The sequence below is a fragment of the Mytilus edulis genome, chromosome 2 (genome assembly GCF_963676685.1).
Source record: "Mytilus edulis chromosome 2, xbMytEdul2.2, whole genome shotgun sequence".
Taxonomy (NCBI): Eukaryota; Metazoa; Mollusca; class Bivalvia; order Mytilida; family Mytilidae; genus Mytilus; species Mytilus edulis.
Window position 1 is genome coordinate 38,673,091 of NC_092345.1, and position 20,389 is coordinate 38,693,479.

Genomic DNA, 20,389 nt, shown 5'->3' on the forward strand with positions numbered 1-20,389 from the left:
CCGGGACCTTCCACTTTTGCAAGCGGAATTTCGAATAGGATAGTTGGTTTCTAGCTACGCCCGACGTAGTCACCTTCCACTTGAAAATTAAGAAATTACTTTGCAAACCTTTTCACCATGTTCACCAAAGTCTCCAATTAAACGAGCTAAAAACTTATTTTTATCATTATTAGTCATGACAGTGATGTTCATTTTGTTCAACCGCTACCTTTATACAGAAAATCGCCGACAAATATTGTATAAATTCGAGTAAAATCGTATATGATTGACAAAAACAACATTGTAAACATATAACAATGGCGGCCGTGAAGACAAAATTTTACAATATAGGATCCGATTCCGGAAGCGGATAAGGGTAATTCCGGGTTTGGCGATCATTTACAAAATCAATCCAAGCAGGTGAAACAATACATCTATGCATGGTAAATGAATATAAACACTAGAATTGTAAACCAAAAGATATATGTAAAAGAAAGTAAAAGCAGAAAAATATTTTATTCAGAAACTCAAAATTACTTTTTGACAAATTTTTAATTTAAAAATCCAATACAAATACAAAGTGACAGCTGGGAACAGTATATCTAACAATATACATGTTCATGGTCACAGTCTAAATTTTCTTTATAAATGATAAATGATGATAATGCATAATGCTTTTAAAGTGTAAACATATTACTGCAATTTCGAAGGGTTATTTGTTTTTCTCAATTTTGAAGGGTCAATTAAAGTAGCTGAAAGTTTCTTTCTTTATTTTCACTAATAATGCAACTATATTATATATACCTTAATGTAAGTAAATCATATGATATATATGTGGCATTCTTTGGGCCACTCTACCCCTCCTGTTTGATAACTTGGAAACGGTTGAGGTCCCCACCCCTATTAAAACCAAATGAGGGGCAGATCTAGGATTTTAGGTTAGGAGGGGCGCAAACTTAAATTTTTGCCGAGCAGAGCGAGGCTAAAAAAATTTGAGGTAAAATTATCGGAATATTCTTTATTATTAAAGCTGAGAACAACCCATGCTTTGGAAATTTAAGGGGTGTGCAAGCCCGCAACCCTCCCCCCGTCTGAATCAACCCCTGCATATATTCAAGTATAGGACAATATAATAAATAAAAAATGAAATATAGGGGGAGTCCCTGGAGTTACCCCACCCCCTTCTGTTTGAGAACTTGGAAACGGTCGAGATCCACACCCCTTAACCATATATTCATGTTTGTGACAATATGAAAAATCAAATGAAATATAGGAAGAGTCGCTGGGGGTCACCCCACCCCTCCTGTTTTTAGAATTTAAAAATGGTCGAGATCCCCACTCCTAAACCATATATATTCATGTATGGGACAATATAACAAATCAGATGAAATATAGGGCGAGTCCCTTGGGTCACCCCACCCCCTCCTGTTTGAGAATTTGAAACCCGTTGAGATCGCCACCCCTTAACCATATATATTCATGTACGGGACAATATAACTATTCAAATGAAAGATAGGGGGAGTCACTGAGGTCACTATTCACCCTCCTCTTTGAGAACTTGGAAATGGTCAAGATCCTTACCCCTAAACCATATATACTCATGTATGGGACAATATAACAAATCAAATGAAATATAGGGGAAGTCCCTGTGGTCACCCCAACCCTCCTGTTTGAGAACTTGGAAACGGTCGAGATCCCCACACCAAAACAATATATATTCATGTATGGGCCAATATAACTAATTAAATGAAATATAGGGGGAGTCCCTGGAGTCACCCTACCCCTCCTGTTTGAGAACTTGGAAACCAATGAGATCCCAACCCCTAAACCATACAGTGTATATATTCATGTATGGGACAATATAACAAATAAAATGAAATGTAGGGGAAGTCCCTAGGGTCACCCTACCCCCAGTGGCGGATCCAGAAATTTTCATAAGTGGGGCCCAATGACCGACCTAACTGCCTACCCCTACCTGTTTGAGAACTTAAAAACCGTTGAGATCCCCACCCCTAAATTATATATATTCATATGTATGGGTCAAATTAACAAATCATTTACATTTACTATGGGCAGGTCAGTCAGACCTCACCTTTGATCCCTGTTGTAGTGAACATTTGTCTGATTCTTGTCTCATAACTTTTGTACTATAGAACACAAACTCAGTTTTTCTTCCAGGGAAACCAGTCCATTCATACTATTACATGTTCATACTAAGTCAAATTGAACTTCTAGCAGTCAAATAAAACCAAGGTTAACTACCAAGTAGAACAACTGCTATCATTGGGAACTTGTACCACTGCAGACTCACCATAAAAAAATATACATTGACATATGCATTGCTTTTGAAACCTTGATAACATATAAATTATTGCCTCAATAAATAAATCATTAGATAAACATGAATGTACTATATATGAATGTTTAATGTTGAGGCAACATTGCCACAGTTTTCATAATTACGGTTGCCTTGGTTTTTGGTTAACTGCCTTCAGCGCTTACAGCGCTTTGATTTATCCTTGCATGTTCCTATGTCCCTAGAAACACACTATCCATTCTTTCTGATTTGAAAATGTGCAATATAAATTGATCCTTTTTCTATTATAATGGTTCGTTCTAAGACACCAGGTCCCATGTACTGTATGGAGAACGTTCAAACTAGTCCCCCAAACTGCCTCAAAATAATAGATAAAAGGGGAGGGAGAGGGTTTCAGAAAAATTTAACCTGTTAAGAAAGTTTTAAATAAGCATTCAATGACATATTTGTCGCTGGACGTCAGATAAACAATGAATCAATACACAAATAAATGCGCCAATATGGGTTACGCAATGTTTCAATCAATCTAATTATTATACATGTAATTAAATTATGCTATTGGTAGAGAAATTGACAATTTGTTATATCAAATTGACACTTTGTTATATCAAATTGACAATTTGTTATATCAAATTGACAATTTGTTATATCAAATTGACAATTTGTTATATCAAATTGACAATTTGTTATATCAAATTGACAATTTGTTATATCAAATTGACAATTTGTTATATCAAATTGACAATTTGTTATGTCTAATTGATCATTTGTTATATCAAATTGATAATCTGTTATATCGAATTCATAATTTGTTATACCAAATTGATAATCTGTTATATCAAGTTGATAATTTGTTATATCAAATTCATTATCTGTTATATCAAATTGGAAAAAGTTAATTAGCATGGCACGTATTTAGGCTTCCGTAATTTGCGACGTTAGGCACTACATTCACCGTGCTACATTTCAAGTTTTACAGAACGTAACGTCAAAACAAGTAAAAACGCATGGTGTGACATTATGACTAGACAAAAGTAGTCGCTGACTGTGTCATTAATACTTCCGACATGTGATCGAAAATGGACTAAAAAAAATCACTGAACAGTAGATTATGTTATATAGTATTTTTTTGTGCTATTATAATTTCAAATCTTCCCCCTCCAAAACTGTATAATATGACTTATCATGCTTGTAACAAAAATGTAAAAAACGGCGTTTTGTGACATTTTGACTAGACAAAAACAAAAAGATCGCGTTTATTTTTTTTTTCAATATTTTCTCTTAAAACTTCGACACAATGTTTTGTCATACACTTAAAAAAATGTTTTCACGTTTGAATAAAATTTCATATCGTAGAAAAGACTGCAAATGCCTATTACTTTTCATAAGACACTTAACAAATACGCCACAACGTCAGAAAACGGCGAGTGTGACATTTCAACGGATTTAATAAAATGAACAATTTAGGACATAATTTAAACAATACTTACTTGTATATTTATTGTACAATTTTGACACAGGAAGGGTGAATATGTAAATTCTGGTTTGAATCTGCAGCATTCGTTCGATTTTAAAGAGCTCCAAAAAAAATGTGAGATTTGGGTTTTGTGACAGAAACACAAATTTCAAAAAATCATTAATTCTGCCACGATCTTTTGAAATGTTGTAACAAAACTTTTTATTTTTTTTCCTTAATATATACGGAATAAAAAGATATATCATTTTCGGAATAATCTATTTGAATTACCTTTTATAATCACTCTTTAACTTCACCGCTATCCATATTTTTTTTCTGTTTTCGGCATGACCACAAAACAAAGTGAACTTTTCGTCCTGGTCAGACGCGTCCAGTTAACGATGACGTCATAAATAAAACATACACCATTAACACCAAAGACTACTCTTGCTAGGAGTACAACTTTTTTTTAATAAGTTTAAAAAAGGACAAGAATAACTTCAAAGCAACGCTGATCATATGTCGCGGTGTTACTTGTCTACACGTTCAAAATCAGTGTTATTAGGGATCATTCGAGTAACAAAATGAAAAAAAAGTATTGATTTTAAGGCATATTCCATTTCTACTTTTAATTACGCACATTTTGATATATACATTTATACAGTTATCAATTCCGAAACTTCTAACAAATGCAATAAAGGCGAACTGGAAAGCAAAACCCTCATTATCACCAACACCGTACGCCACGTTGTTGAATTTAAAAAAAAAAAATGATAGCTTTAATATGTTCAGTTTTATCAAAATAGTTGCAGGCTTCAACCAGTTGCAGGTATATCAAGTGGTAAAAGAAATATTGATTTCTGAATACTAGTATTAAGTCTGGTCACGCATTTCTTCCACGATCAAAATAATGCGTTGTTTGATCTTTCACGATCAAGTTTGATGAAAATTCAACAAAATTCAAGTTTTTCATAAACACATTAACTGTTTTAAGGGAAGAGCATACTTTTATTTTACTGTACTATCAAATACACCAAAGATTAAATTTCAAATATGTCTTGATATATTGAAATATGACCATTATAGGTACAAATAATGTGATTTTAAAAATTAATTCCATAGACATGCATTGCGCCTTTTGTGTTTTGTTCATAAAGTACTGCATATTTTCTTTATCTTATCGCACAGTAATGTCGAGGAAGTTGAACCATTTTGACAGACATGTTTTTTTGTTTGGATTTGTTCCGCGTTTTGAAAATTAAGCGATTTTTTCACAGATTCTGGACTATAATTTACATTAAATATCTTTCACGATCCGGTACCAGAGCTGTCACGATAGTCTCGCAATACTTGACCACCGTTAGATATTCTTTCACGATCATTTCTCTCGTTAAACCGAATGACACCCGTGAACACCCTGCGAACAAGATAACCGCCACAATCAAACTTAGTTTAATACCGGCGTCACACATTAGTGTATAGCTCCGACGTACGCCAGGAATGGTAAAAAATCATGTACGCTGCCAATACGCTAGTAATTTTGGATGCATTCAACCTGTCAATCACATCTGGATCGTGTGCACAACGAGCGTGTATTGGACTTAGGTGAAGCGTATCTAAGCGTTTATCGGGCGTTGAAGTAACGTATGTTGGCGTATATCAGGCGTTTGTCTAACGAAGATGGAATGCACGCTACGAAGGACAAAAAGTATCTTGAACGTATTTGAGACGCGTCCCGGTCGTATTCGTAAACATTCTAAATAATTTATGTCAATAAAAATTGAATTAATCTAATATTCGAATTTGAGTCGAATCGGAGAACATGAACTTTACAGCTAGCGCCCTGTTAATTCATTGTGTGAAACTGCTTATTAATTCTTTCAACTATTCTGTGACCTATTGTATTTTTTCTGATTATTTTTTCTTCTTCAGCCACATTTGTTTCGTGCCGTTTTGTTGTTTCGCAAGACTGTCACTTAGATTTTTGCATAAGAAATCGAACAGTTATTGCGCTTTTGAGACTGACCCTGTTTAGTTGAAGACTTTTTCGCTCACCTAACCTGAAGGTCATGTGAGCTTTTCTCATCACTTGGCGTCCGTCGTCCGTCGTCTGTAAACTTTTACAAAAATCTTCTGCTCTGAAACTACAGGGCCAAACTTAACCAAACTTGGCCACAATCATCCTTGGGGTATCTAGTCTAAAAGATGTGTCCGGTGACCTGGCCATCAAACCAAGATGGCCGCCATGGCTAAAAATAGAACACAGGGGTAAAATGTATATTTTGGCTTATATCTTTGAAACCAAAGCATTTAGAGCAAATCTGACATGGGGGTAACATTGTTGATCAGGTCAAGATCTATCTGCCCTGAAATTTTCAGACGATTCGGACAACCTGTTGTTGGGTTGCTGCCCCTGAATTGGTAATTTTAAGTAAATTTTGCAGCTTTTGGTTATTATTTTGAATACTATTATAGATAGAGATAAACTGTAAACAACAATAATGTTCAGCCAAGTAAGACCTACAAATAAGTGAACATGACCAAAATTGTCAGTCAACCCCTTAAGGAGTTATTGCCCTTTATAGTCAATTTTTAACAACTTTTCGTCATTTTTTGTAACTTGTACAAAAATCTTCTTCTCTGAAACTACTAAGCCAAATTTAACTAAACTTGGCCACAAATAGTTTTTAAAAATGTGTCCGATGACACCGCCTACCAAACAAAATGGCCGACATGGCTAAAATTAGAACATAGTGGTAAAATGCTGTGTTTGCTATATATCTTTAAAACTAAGACATTTAGAGCAAATCTTAGATTTAAATGTCCATCAGAATAAGAAATATCCCCTCACAAATTTTCAGATGAATCCCACAACCCGTTGTTGGGTTGCTGCCCTAAAATTGGTAATTTAAAGGAAATTTTGCAGTTTTTGGTTATTATCGTGAATACCATTATAGATAGAGATAAACTGTAAACAGCAATAATGTTCAGCACAGTAAGATCTACAAATAAGTCAAATGACCAAAATTGTCAGAGGACCCCTTAAGGAGTTATTGCCCTTTATAGTCAATTTTTAACACCTTTTCGTCATTTTTGTAACTTGTACAAAAATCTTCTTTTTTAAAACTGGGCCAAATTAAACCAAACTTGGCCACAATCATTACTAGGTTATCTATTTTAAAAAAATTGTCTAATGACCCCGCCTACCAGCCAAGATGGCCGACATCAGTAACTACAGTAACAGGTGAGCGACACAGGCTCTTGAGAGCCTCTAGTTATTGTTATCTCCCTAAACACTGTTTTCTTTGTCATGAGATCTCCTCCGTAACTGTAAAAGTAAGCGACAAATTTATTTTACCAAACTGTTTGCTACACCTCAGGGTTTTTTGTCTTATTTTGACGGAAGCGATACAAAAACTCCTTATGAGATTTATTTCCTCTTCTGTATTTGAAATAAGGAATATATAAATGTATAGCATGAATGGTAAGTGATAGAGACCTAAGGTATATTGATTTGATGTCCTTGGTTCATTAAAATCAAAATTGATGCCAAGGTCAAAGGTCAAGGTCATATTCTAAATTGTGACTCTTTCTTGTTACATAATCTCTGACACTTTAAATGAAAGAACGAATGAAAAAGTTTGCCTAATTGAGATTAAGATGGGATACATTAGTTTGAAATAAACCCAATAACATCTTTTTGGAGTTATTGTCCCTGAAATGATTCTATTTGAGGTAAATGGATTATTACTTCAAATTTGTACATGATAAAGCCATCGGGTCTTTTGCAAACTGTTGATTGACATATGACCTTGAAATGTCAACCGGAAGTTACCTTGAATAAACAGGAAGTAGCCATATTTGCACTTTTTTCTTAACAACTATATAAATATTTTTTTATGCATACATAAACCTATCATTGAGACCAGAAGTACCTATAATCTTCTTCAAATATTGCAGGCAAAAGTATATAGAAACCATATATATTAAGAATCAATGTGAATAAAGCTGTCCTGTGAGACCGTAAGTGACATTTTTTAAACCGGAAAATGACTATCATCTCCCTTATTTTAGGAATAAATATATCGAAACATTTATTCAATAAATCAGTATGAAGAAAACTATGCTTGGACGCCAATATTGTGACTTTGAGTAAACCAGAAGTTTCTTCTCATCACTAATTTTGAAAAAAAAATATGTGGACAAGTTGTCGGTGCCATAGATCTATAGTTTTACGGCCTTGTCCGTCGTTCCGTCATTCCACAACAAACCATTATACGGTCTTTTTTTTTATAAACGCCTTCAGATATTGGGTTGATTTTTGGTATGCGAGTTAACCATGATTAGTTAAAGATTAAGATTAAGTTTCATTGCGCTCCGCTGATTTTTGCCGAAATCAATAAGGGTTTAAAAATTGTTGAAAGTCACAGTTATATGCACTTTTTTCTATACGGCTTCAGATTTTGAGCTGATTTTCACATGTGTTGTTGAAATTTTAGATTTTTTCAACATTTTGAGACGGGGCCACTCGTGTCGTTTCGACACATCTGGTTAATTTTTATTTTGTAAATCTTTAATTATCATGATTTATGATAAATAATAATACCTTCGATATCGTCTTTTTTTATGACGCGACATCCAGAAGGGTCATACCTTATGAAGAATTAAGTATTAAGAGTTCACTTGTTAATTACCCCGACCCCATGAGTATATACCCATACGGTCATGACCATACATGTATGGTCATGACCATACATGTATGGTCCAAATACTCATATGGTCCGGAACATACATATGTATATATAATTCGTCTAAATAGCAGCTTCTCTTATCCCAGGCATAAATTACCTTAGCCGTATTTGGCACAACTTTTTTGAATTTTGGATTCTCAATGCTCTTCAACTTTGTACTTGTTTGGCTTTATAACTATTTTGATATGAGCGTCACTGATGAGTCATGTAGACGAAACGCGCGTTTGGCGAATTAAATTATAATCCTGGTACTTTTGATAATTATTAACAATGTTAGATCTAAATTTGCGTAAGGAAATTTTTGTTCATCCCTGGTTGTGATTCGAACTCATGCTACTGCGATATCGTGGCACCAAATCGCCTTGCACTATTCCCGGCGCGCTAGACCACTCGACCACTTAGGCACGATAAAAATCGAGCTTTCGGTGGCCGGGTTTTACCTAGGCTTTCCTTGTCATTTATCTAGCGTCGTAACACAGTACATGCATGATATATAAGAAGTAAAGATGGAATAATACAGTTCAGCTGAATTGTCTATCGTAGAGGATCTAAAAACTAATATAGGATGTAGTCATAGAAATAGTTATACTCTGTACCAGTGACAACTCTACGACAGATTTTATTCATCACAATATGTTTAAAATGGTAGATCCTAATTAGATTAACCTCTCACTTGTATGACGGTCGCATAAAATTCCATTATATTGACACGATTGTGTGAGTAAAACAAACAGACATTATGGGTAAAAATCGCGAAAAAATTGGGTACAGCAGTCAGTGACCAAGGGATAATAATGACATATTTTAGAACAAACAGAGTTTGAGTGAATTGTTGATTTTGTTTCAGGTTTAGAACCAGGAACAGTTGTACTGACAGAAAAAGCAGTCGATGGAGCATTCCAGCCATTCTTATCCACGGTACTTAATTTACATACTTGTTTTAGGAGTCTAATGTTCGGTCGAAACTCTTTATGTGATATTCAAGCTGAAGTATGATACACGTAGTTATATATGCTGTACAGTGTAAGGGTTTAGTTGCTAAAGTTCGATGATTTTGTTTTTCAACGATGTTTCAGTCCGTTCAGTGATAGTATGAGCAACTTAAATAAGTTGTGACCTATGCTATATAATAAATAAAAATTCAATCATTCAAACTGGAATAAGAATACAAAGACCGTTCGTCCCTATGAAAGAATTTTAACTAAGAAGTAGATAAAAACAAGTAGTAATATCCGCATTGTATGATGTGATTTAAAATTCTATTGGCAAACTGATTGCGATCAGCCGAGGCTTGGGTTCTAAATATAAATAAGTAAGAATTAAATTTTTAGCTGGTAAACACAAATTCGGTCTCCTGGTATAACAAAGATACGATGCGCTGTACCATAATAGTGCTAAAGCCATGACTAAAAATAGAACATTGGAATATTGGCTTATATCTCAAAAACATAATGAGCAAATCTGACATGGGGTAAACGTGTTCATTATTGAAGTTATATCAGCCCTGAAATTTTCAGATGAATCTAATAACCCATTGTTGGGTTTCTGCCACTAAATTTGTAATTTTAAGAAAATTTTGCAGTTTTTAACCTGATTTTCGAAGGAAATATCCGTCATTAGTCCCCAACCGACGAGGTCTGTTTGTCTGTCTTTAAGCATGAATATAATTGGTCTGTCTTTCGTCAGTCCGACAAATCAGTTTTCCACACTTTTTTTCTTCATGCTTAAAGACATTGATTTGATATTTAATGTATAATAATTTGTTTAATCATGACAAGTTATAGATCAATTTCAAATTTGATGATTTTGTGCAATGGTCCTTGGATTTTGAAACAATCACTTAATTAGAATATAGCAAAGTGCTCTCGACCAATGAAACTGTAGGATTTGGTGTCTCTTAATTGTGAAGAATGAATGTAAATCATGTTCCTAGTAAAGCACGGTTAACTCACTTCACGCGCTGAAAACATGGGTCACTTAATGCACAAAGTGGTGGATAGGTGTAAAGAAAACATTTCAAACATAACAAGTTTGAAAACTGCAGAATTGCGATAGAAAGATCGTAATGACAACGTAGATTTCAGATTGAGTAACACTGAAGATGATGTTATCGGGGTCAATGAAAACCAACCTAATCTTTACTGGAATTCAATTTCACTCGGAAGAAAACAAAGAAGATACACTTAATTCCTTTATTAAATAAAAGTTTAAAATTGACAAAAAAATCAACTTCGTTACAGTTCACAGATTCGGGAAAAGAGGTCGCTGAGGTAATCGTCCGATTTTGGAAAAATTCATTTCAACTAAGGACAAAGAAATTGTATTAAAAAATGGATTCAAATTAAAGGGGACACATTTTGGAGTACAAGAACAATTTCCAAAAAAAATAGAACAAAAAAGAAAAATATTATACCCGGTGGTAAAACAGGCCAGAAGAGAAAAGAGGAAAGTGCTATTGGTTAGAGACAAGCTGTATATCGATTGTAATTTTTCAAACCGAATATGGAAACATCTAGATCTGGAAACGGAAAACTACAATACGCATGTGCCGATAGTATCGTGCATCTGCAAAATATACAACAATACTGTCACAAAAGGCTAACACCAAATCATGAATCTGAATCTTCACACCTCTTAACTAACATGTGCTGTACATGAAAGCAAGTTATTCAATTCAAAAATGAAATGGAAACATAATTTCGTCAAAATATTACTTTGCTATCAAACTTTTTATTTTATAGACAATCCGGTACATATTTAAATATTTCTATGTAAACCTCATGTTTCACAGTTGTGACTGAGGGTAACTTTGTTGTTATTATTTTCTGTATAAGGTTATCGGAATAAACTTAGCTTTAGTAAGGGATTATCCTATTATTTGGATCTATTTACAGTTCAAAACAAAGAGTTACTATAAATGAGTTACAATTGTCCCAAAGCACATTTATCAGATTGAAAGGATTTATATCAGTGATTGAATCTGACTAAGAGTTGTCTTGTAAAACCAACAAAAAAAATCTAAATAAGTTGAAGTTTACTGGTGCAGTAAAACTTATACCTCGAATGTCATTATGAATAAATTATTAACTTCAAATTACTAAAACAAATATACAATTTCAACAGCAATGCCAGAACCCCCCCCCCCCCCCCCCCCCGGACCCCCACCCCCCAAAAAAAAATAATAATTTAAACTACAAATCCACTTTGATCTTTAGCTTTCCAAAACTTTAATTACTGAATAGTTGGGAAGAATAGTTAACTTCCATTATTCCGATGAAATAATAATAAAAAAAGGATTTGGATATATTTTTTAGAGTCATTTTATTATATTTCCTTATTTACTTATGTTACTTTAAACGCTGCTTTAACTATTCAACATATATTTTAGACTATTCTCGGTAAGAAAGTGCAAAGACCTGCATATGTTGAGAAACCTCTTTTAGAAGAACTGCTTAGCTGTTCAGAAATTACAGACGACTTTAAAACTGTCACCGGTACAACGATGTGCACTGATGATTTTTATGAAGGTATGCATACTTCATGAGGTACTTTATATATTCCTAGGAAACGTAGATTTTATGAAGGTATTAACGGATCATTTTACATCAATAGCATTTCCTATCATGATTTTCTTGATAGAGGGTTACTGCTCACAAGGAAGCTATTAAACCAAGAGTTCCAAATGGTGAAGTTGAAATCATCCCTTCGTAAATTTTACGGACGCCATCACAAGTTGGTTGATCGTTATGGAATAACCGTTTCACAAATGATACCGGATATGTTCCTTACGTCGTAACTACAATCCCCTTCCCTTTCATGAATGTGACCTACCGAATTAGACTATTTGCCGGATTTGTAATCACAAAAGCAACACGACGGGTGCCACATGTGGAGCAGGATCTGCTAACCCTTCCGGAGCCCCTGAGATCACCCCTAGTTTTTGGTGGGGTTCGTGTTGTTTATTCTTTAGTTTTCTATGTTGTGTCATGTGTACTATTGTTTTTCTGTTTGTCTTTTTCATTTTTAGCCATGGCGTTGTCAGTTTGTTTTAGATTTATGACTTTGACTGTCCCTTTGGTATCTTTCGTCCCTCTTTCAATAGATTTTATTGAGAATATTTTAAGACCTGGTCTAGGGATAAATATTAAGAAAGGTATTGCTTTAGGAAAAATCGTTTAAATAATTAAACGCATTGAAAGCCCTTTACTCTGAAATATAGTATCATCTAGTATACTATTTTGAAAAAAAGAAACAAACAGTAAAAGGAAAAGGGTTTATATTGTATTTCTATCAACTAAATAGTTACTATAAACTTTTCACAATTGACGAATAGGTCTCGGTCATCACAGCATTTGTATTTGATATCAGTAACTTACTTTAAATGTAATATTTTACAATATAGGTTAATTTATTTAAAAGATTCATTCAAATATGATATCGAATTTTGATTTTACATTGATATCAAACAGGACAAGCCAGATTAGATGGAGCTTTTTGTGACTATGACGAAGACGATAAAATGAAATTTCTGAATAACGTGAAAGCAAAAGGCGTTTGTAATATTGAAATGGAATCTCTTGGATTTCTTGCCATGTGTAATCATGCAGGAGTACCAGGTAAATATCGTATACCATTTATCGTTCTAGAGGATAAATTCTATACTTTTATTTGATATTAGAATCTTTAAGAAAGATTAAACATATACCCTATGTCATAAGATCGTTTTTAATAAACCAACATGATTGATATATGTTTGATATACGCATAGAGACGAATATTTCAGGTATATATTCAAGACTTAACAGGTTACACATCAAAACAATACATTAACGTTTAGTGCAGTGGATGAAAGAACCAAAATTCATTTCCTTGTACAACTGGAAAAAAAGAAGATTAAAACATATCAGTGCAATCAATATGAAAGAAGATCATGAAATGGATATATTTTTTCAAAACTGTGATGGTCACATGGCAGCTGATTTCTTCAAGTTTGAAGTGCAAAAGTTCTTTAAATGAAGCATGATTTGCCTTTGTTGAATAGGATTAATAGATGAAATGAGTGTCGAGTTTCCATTTTTATTAACATCTGATTTCTTATATTGCAGGAGCAGTTGCATGTGTAACTTTACTTGACAGACTTAAAGGCGACTTCGTCAGTACGGATTTCAGTCTTCTTAAATCCTGGCAACATAGGGCACAAAAACTCGTACTAAGATTCATCAAGCGACGGATAACTCAACAAAACAGACACAAAAATGGTTAAATCCTCTCTGTTGTGAAATATCAACAAACTTCCAATTTAAAAGATAAAAGAAGACAGTATTAAGCTCTGACAAGATATTTCTATTGTTTGAAATCTTAATATTTCAAGAAGATTCCTCTAATGAAAGCCAAAAACGTTCACATATTTCTTGACTATTACCTGTTATGAATTAGTTATATATTTTGTACACACATATGTATACTCTAGTTTATATATATATATATATAATTGTAAGTACGTCTTAGTCAGTTACAACTCTACAATAGATTTATCCATCGGATCATCAGTAATGATGGAGATACATGGCTGTGTACATTATGTATATGCAACTCGTCTAAACATCAACCCAACAATGTTAGATCTGTAAATTTGCTTTCGCAAATTGTTTGTTCTTCCCTCGCCGGGATTCGAACCCATGATATATCGTGACACCAAATCGCCTGCATTGTAGCCGTCCCGCTAGACCACAAAATAAGTCAACATAACCAAAATTGTCAGTTGACCCCTTAAGGAGTTATTGCCCTTTATTAGCTCACCAACGCCCGAAGGGCCCAATGTAAGCTTATGCCATCACTTGGCGTCCGTCGTCGTCTTCTGTCGTAAACTATTTAAAAAATCTTCTCCTCTGAAACTACTGGGCCAAATACCTTCAAATTTAAATAAATGTTCCTTAGGGTATCTAGTTTATAAACTGTATCCGAAATTTTTATCCATCGTCAAACATAGCCGCCATGCCTAAAAATAGAACATAGGGGTCAAATGCAGTTTTTGGCTTATATCTCAAAAACTAAAGCTTTAAGAGCAAATCTGACATGGGGTAAAATTGTTCAGTTGGTCAAAATGTATCAGCCCTGAATTTTTCAGACGAATCGAACAACCCTTAGTTTGGTTGCTGCCACTAAATTTTAAGTTTTAAGGAAATTTTGCAGTTTTTTGTTATCTTGAATATTAGTATAGAGATATATATAAACTGTAAACAGCAAAAATGTTCAACAAAGTAAAATCTTCCAAAAAGTTCATAAGATCAAAATTGTCAATTGACCTCTTCAGGAGTTATTGCCCTTTAAAGACAATTTTACACAATTTGTTCATCAAGTTTGCTAACATTTAAAAATCTTCTCCTCTAAAACTACGTGGCCAAATACCTTCAAACTTTAAAAATGTGCCTTAGGGTATCTAGTTTATAAATTTTATCCGGAGTTTTGATCCATCGACAAACATGGCTGCCATGTCTAAAAAAAGAACATAGAGGTCCAATGCAGTTTTTGGCTTAAATCTCAAAAACTAAAGCTTTTACAGCAAATCTTACATGGGGGTTAAATTTTTCAATTGGGTAAGATCTATTAGCCCTGAAATTTTCAGACGAATCGAACGACCCATTGATGGGTTGCTGCCACTAAATTGTTAGTTTTAAGGACATTTTGCAGTTTTTTGTTATTATTTAGAATATTATTATAGATAGATATAAACTGTAATCAGCAATAATGTTCAGCAAAGTAGGATCTGCAAACAAGTTAATATGACCAACATTGTCAATTAACCCCTTAAGGAGTTTTTGCCCTTTAAAGACAATTTTTCACAATTTGTTCATCAAGTTTGCTGACATTTAAAAACGTTCATCTTTGAAAATCAGGTGAGCGATTCGATTCAGGCTCTTGAGAGCCTCTTGTAATTAATATGTCGTAAATTTTTGTGAACTTTTACAAAAATCTTCATCTCTGAAACTACTAAGATAAATTTAACCAAACTTTTCCCCAATCATCATTAGGGTATCTTGTTTTAAAAATGTGTCCGATGACCCTACCCGCGAACCAAAATGGCTGACATGGCTAAAAATAGGACATAGGGTAACCGATGTCTCATATCTCTGAAACCAAAGTATTTAGAGCAAATCTGTTAAAGGTAAAATTGTTTATTAGTTCAAGATCTATCTGTCCTGAAATTTCAGACCAATCGGGCAACACGTTGTTGGGTTGCTATCTCTGAATTGGTAATTTTAAGAAAATTTTGCTGTTTTTGGTTATTATCTTCAATATTATAGATTTATCATAGAGAAATTTTAAACGGCAATAATGTACAGAAAAGTAAGATCTACAAATTAGTCAACATAACCAAATTGGTCAATTGACCCCTTAAGGAGTTATTGGCCTTTATATGTAATTTTTAACAATTTTCATAAATTTGTAAATTTTGTAAAGGTTTACAAATATTTTCCTCTGAAACTACTGGGTCAAACAGCAAGTACGTTCAGAAAAGTAAGACCTACAAACACATCACATAACTCCGAAACACAATTGTGTCATGAATCCATCTGTGTTCTTTGTTTGATATGCTCATAGACCAAAGTGAGCGACACAGGCTATTTGGGGCCTTAACTTTTGTCATTTTTCTTTTTAATTAGATAAACTATGACCGGGAAAAAATATTGCCTATTCCAAGAAAAAAACATTTCAATGCTAGTTCTGTTCGCTCTTTTATAAAGTTTTTCCTCCTTTCCGTTGAAAGACCTATTGGCTTTGTTCAAATTATTAGGTCTTTCCACTTTTCCGTAGACAGACCTTTTGGTTTTTTTCTGATTATTAGGTCTTTCCACTTTTCTGTGAAAGACCTATTGGTTTTCTTCTGATTATTAGGTCTTTCCACTTTTCCGTTGAAATACCTATTGGATTTGTTCTTTATATTCTCAGGATAATGCATTTTATTTTGACCGAAGCTATCTTGAGACTCCATATGAGAGGTATTCCCCCTTATGCATTTGAATAACTGGTATGCATTTCTTACTGGTCAATGTCATATTCTAAATTTAGATTTTGGCTTATTTTCACTTCTTTTCAAAAACCGTATAAGATATGGACAACATATTTTTACTAAATTGTTTGTTACTACATATCGTAACACATACATTTTGATTGAAAAGCTACCCTTACATTAAATTTGAGTTTTCTCCCCTCTTATACTTAAGATTACACGTATGATGATATATCTCATTCACCATATATAATAACAACCTAGTGTCTTTTGATTGGAGGTCCTTGGTTTATGACCCTCAAATTGAACTCGAGGTCATAGGTAGAAGAATATAAATCAGCTTATTGTCTGTATATGCTACAGAATAGAGAAAATGTCTTTAAAGGAGTAGGTTCAGTAATACCCTTTTTTGAGCCCAAAGATATAGCAGTTTTACAAAATTGTGAAAATGTAATCTTTAAGCTATTTACTGGAGGATAGAATGCTTCTGCTACATACATATGGGCTGTTTTTGACAATACAATGCACATATATATAGATTACTAGCATCATTAAGTCATGCTAAATTACTGAAATCTTCATAATTTTAGCATTTTAGTTAAATTTAAGACGGTTTCCGTCTGATAAGTGGCCGCATTCGTGGTCATTCATAATATTGAAATGTAGGTTGTATTTAATGATAATACATAACATATAAAAGGTTGAGGATGAACACGGATGCGGCCACTTTCATTTTTGACAAAAAACCATCTGAAAAGTTACGTTTTTTTAGCATGTGTGATAGATTGTTCATATTTAAGCTTGAATCGGGGCGTTTTTAATTACTAAATCAGTTAAAAATGTTCACATAAACTAATTGAATCAATTGAAATAGACACTTAAGTGTTTAAAAAGTGTGCAAAATCTTTCATTATATGAACCTGAAATTTGAGGCCAAAATCGACCCTTACCGGACCTACTCCTTTGACGTTCTAGATTTTAACCCTTGATTTTTCTTCATATGTATACATGATACAGCCATAGGACTCTTTGCATTAGGTTGCAAGTCATATGACCTTTGAAAAACCAACCTGAATCGACCTTGTGTAAACAGAAAGTAGCTATTTTTTGTACTTTTGTAGTGTACAAGTATATAGAAACATACGTTTGATATCAGTGTCAACAAAACTATCAAATTATACCAGAAGTGAAATTTTTCAAACCGGAAGTAACAAATTATCTCTCTTATTTAAATAAAAATATCTAGAAACCATATATTTTCTTAAATCAGCTTACAATTAGCTATCATTTGACGCTAGAAATGACATTTTTAACCGAATTTTTATATTTTTTGAATAAAATAAAATCTTTCCAGGTACAAAGACCTTCAATTCTTCTCTGAACAAGTGGTGTAAAAAAAAATTCTTCCGCCAATTTTTTTTCTTGCGCTGTATTTTTGTTTCTAAAGAATGAAAGATGTCACTTAGTTTTTTGGGATACGATTGCTTTCAAGCAATCTGTAGACTTTTACCGTTGACTCAGGGCTGCATTCCCTCACGTCAACCGTTTTATTCTAAACATTCAGCAACATCTCAGATTCTTATGATTGTCTTGCTTTAAAAGGTAAAAATAAGCAAAAGGATTGAACATAAACAACTTTCCTGTAATGTTCTTCTCATAATCTTCATGTTTGATATTTCCCTTGACTTATATGCGTGTTTTTAACAAAACGGAAAATCAGAATTAAGCAGTATTTATATTTAGTGTTTTTAAAAATTTAGAAACACGTCAGAGGGACTTACCAAGTTTTGATAAATGCGTCATATAAGAACTGAAGTGGAGTTTTTCTATATTTTACTGTTATGAAACTGATATTTGATACTGTACTCTCATAAAGAAATGGAGAACCATTCATCATATCATTTAATAAACGTTTTTGTTCCAAATCGCAAGTGGCGGGTTTGTTTATGTATTAATGCGCATGCGTATAGTTTTCTTGATTTCAAGGGGTATCAGATTGAGTGGTTGCTCTGGATTCCCCGCTTCATTGATTAATTTGAAACTCATGGGATTATTTCTATGTCTGTCTGCTATTGAGGGTTATTGTTGTTGCATAATTTTAAATCGTATGCATCATTTAAATTATAAAAATAAATGTCCACATCGTAACGGGTTTACCTATAACACCCCTTCTGCCGAAATGGAGTCTTCCATGTTATCGTTTCGAGTTGTCTCCCATCCGGAAGTATTTTCCGTCAAAATTGAAATACAGTACAACTCGTCAAGAAAAATTAACTCGTTAGATGTCGATAAACGTCGTATTATATTGAGAACGATCTCAATTTAAACAGAGGAATGTGTACGGAAAGGAGTCATGCCCACTGACCCAAAGGAAATTAATATTTAAAGAGTTAGAAATGGGGTTCCTCCTAGAATTAACGGTGATAAGATACGAAGTGAAATACCTTCTCTCATTCTCAGTGACTTCTGTGGAAAGTAAACTTGGAATTGATAGTACAAAAATAAAACACAACAAGTACGTTGCTCATACACTTGTATGGTATTGTATCCGGGATTGGCCATTTTTAAAGTTGAGTGACTATTATGATTATTACATTTTGCATGTGCAGTTGAATTAGTTTTGAAAATAAATAATACTATCTAGCTGTACCAGGGCTGCCAAAAAAGCGTGAGACTCGCGCATGTTCATGCTTTTTTGCAGCAGTATCCTTGGATCTATTTTTTTCCTCTTGGATCTTTTAAATTTTGGCCAAATCTCACGCATTTGCTTAATGAAAAGTTGTCAGAACTGCTATACATGTGTCAATGAAAACTATGGCAATCGTATCCCTCAGAGCATTCTGGTCTTTGATTTGTATTTGATATCATACAGCCTATATGCTTATATTAACTGACCCTGTTTAACATAATACCTTTCTGTGTTAAACTTATCTTCCCAAACACAGTTTTTCATATTATGAGATCGCCTCTGCAACCGTAAAAGAAAGTGACAATTTTATTTTTCCAAAATGCTGATAACATCCTTAGGAAGTTACATTTTATTTTGACTGAAGCTAATGGGAGACTTCTTATGAGAGTTATTTCCCCTAATGTATTTGCTATAAGTGATATTCATTTCTAACTGGTAAACCATAAGAGATACAAACCTAGGGTCTATTGATTCGAGGTCCTTGGTAAAAAAAATAGGTCAAGGTCAATTCTAAATATAGATTTTGGCTTATTTTTCACTTTTCAAAAACTATAAGATATAGCCAACATATTTTACTGAATTGTAAGTTGCGACATGTCCTAACACATACATTTTGGTTGAAAAGGTATACTAACATTAAATTGGAGTTTTCTCCCCTCTTATATTAAAAATTACGCGTATGGTGTTATAACTCATTTCTCATATATAATAAAGACCTAGGGTAATTTGATCTGAGGTCCTTGGCTTATGACATTCAAATTGAGCACAAGGTCATAGGTAAATTTGACGTTTTAGATTTTAACTTCGAACTTTTTCAATATGTAAACATGATACAGCCATGGGAATTTTTGCATTAGGTTGCAATGCATATGACCAACTGGAAGTGACCTTGTGTAAACCGGAAGTAGCTGTCTTTTTGTACTTGTGTTATGTATATATATAGTATATAGAACCATATCTATTTTTGGAATTGGTGTCAAGTAAACTATCAAATAATACCGGAAGTGATATTTTCAAACCGGAAGTAACAAATTATCTCCCTTATTTAAAAATGTCCGAAAACCATATATTTTTTAAATGAGCAGACAATAAGCTATCATCTGACACTGGAAATGACTTTCTTAACTCGATTTTTATACGACCGCAAACATTTTTTTTGGTTCGTATAATGCTATGATTTTGTCGT

At 33.5% G+C, this 20,389-nt stretch overlaps 1 protein-coding gene across 1 annotated transcript in view; it reads left to right on the forward strand.

The window, feature by feature from the left end:
- Positions 1 to 13,906, forward strand: part of LOC139510152 (uridine phosphorylase 1-like) — a 50,522-nt gene extending 36,616 nt beyond the window's left edge. Inside the window, exons 5-8 of the mRNA XM_071296500.1 lie at positions 9,351 to 9,421; positions 11,892 to 12,030; positions 12,973 to 13,119; positions 13,609 to 13,906. Coding sequence (XP_071152601.1) covers positions 9,351 to 9,421; positions 11,892 to 12,030; positions 12,973 to 13,119; positions 13,609 to 13,766 — 515 coding nt within the window. The 3' untranslated portion in view covers positions 13,767 to 13,906. The remainder of the gene's footprint in view (positions 1 to 9,350; positions 9,422 to 11,891; positions 12,031 to 12,972; positions 13,120 to 13,608) is intronic.
- The last annotated feature ends 6,483 nt before the right edge of the window (positions 13,907 to 20,389 follow it).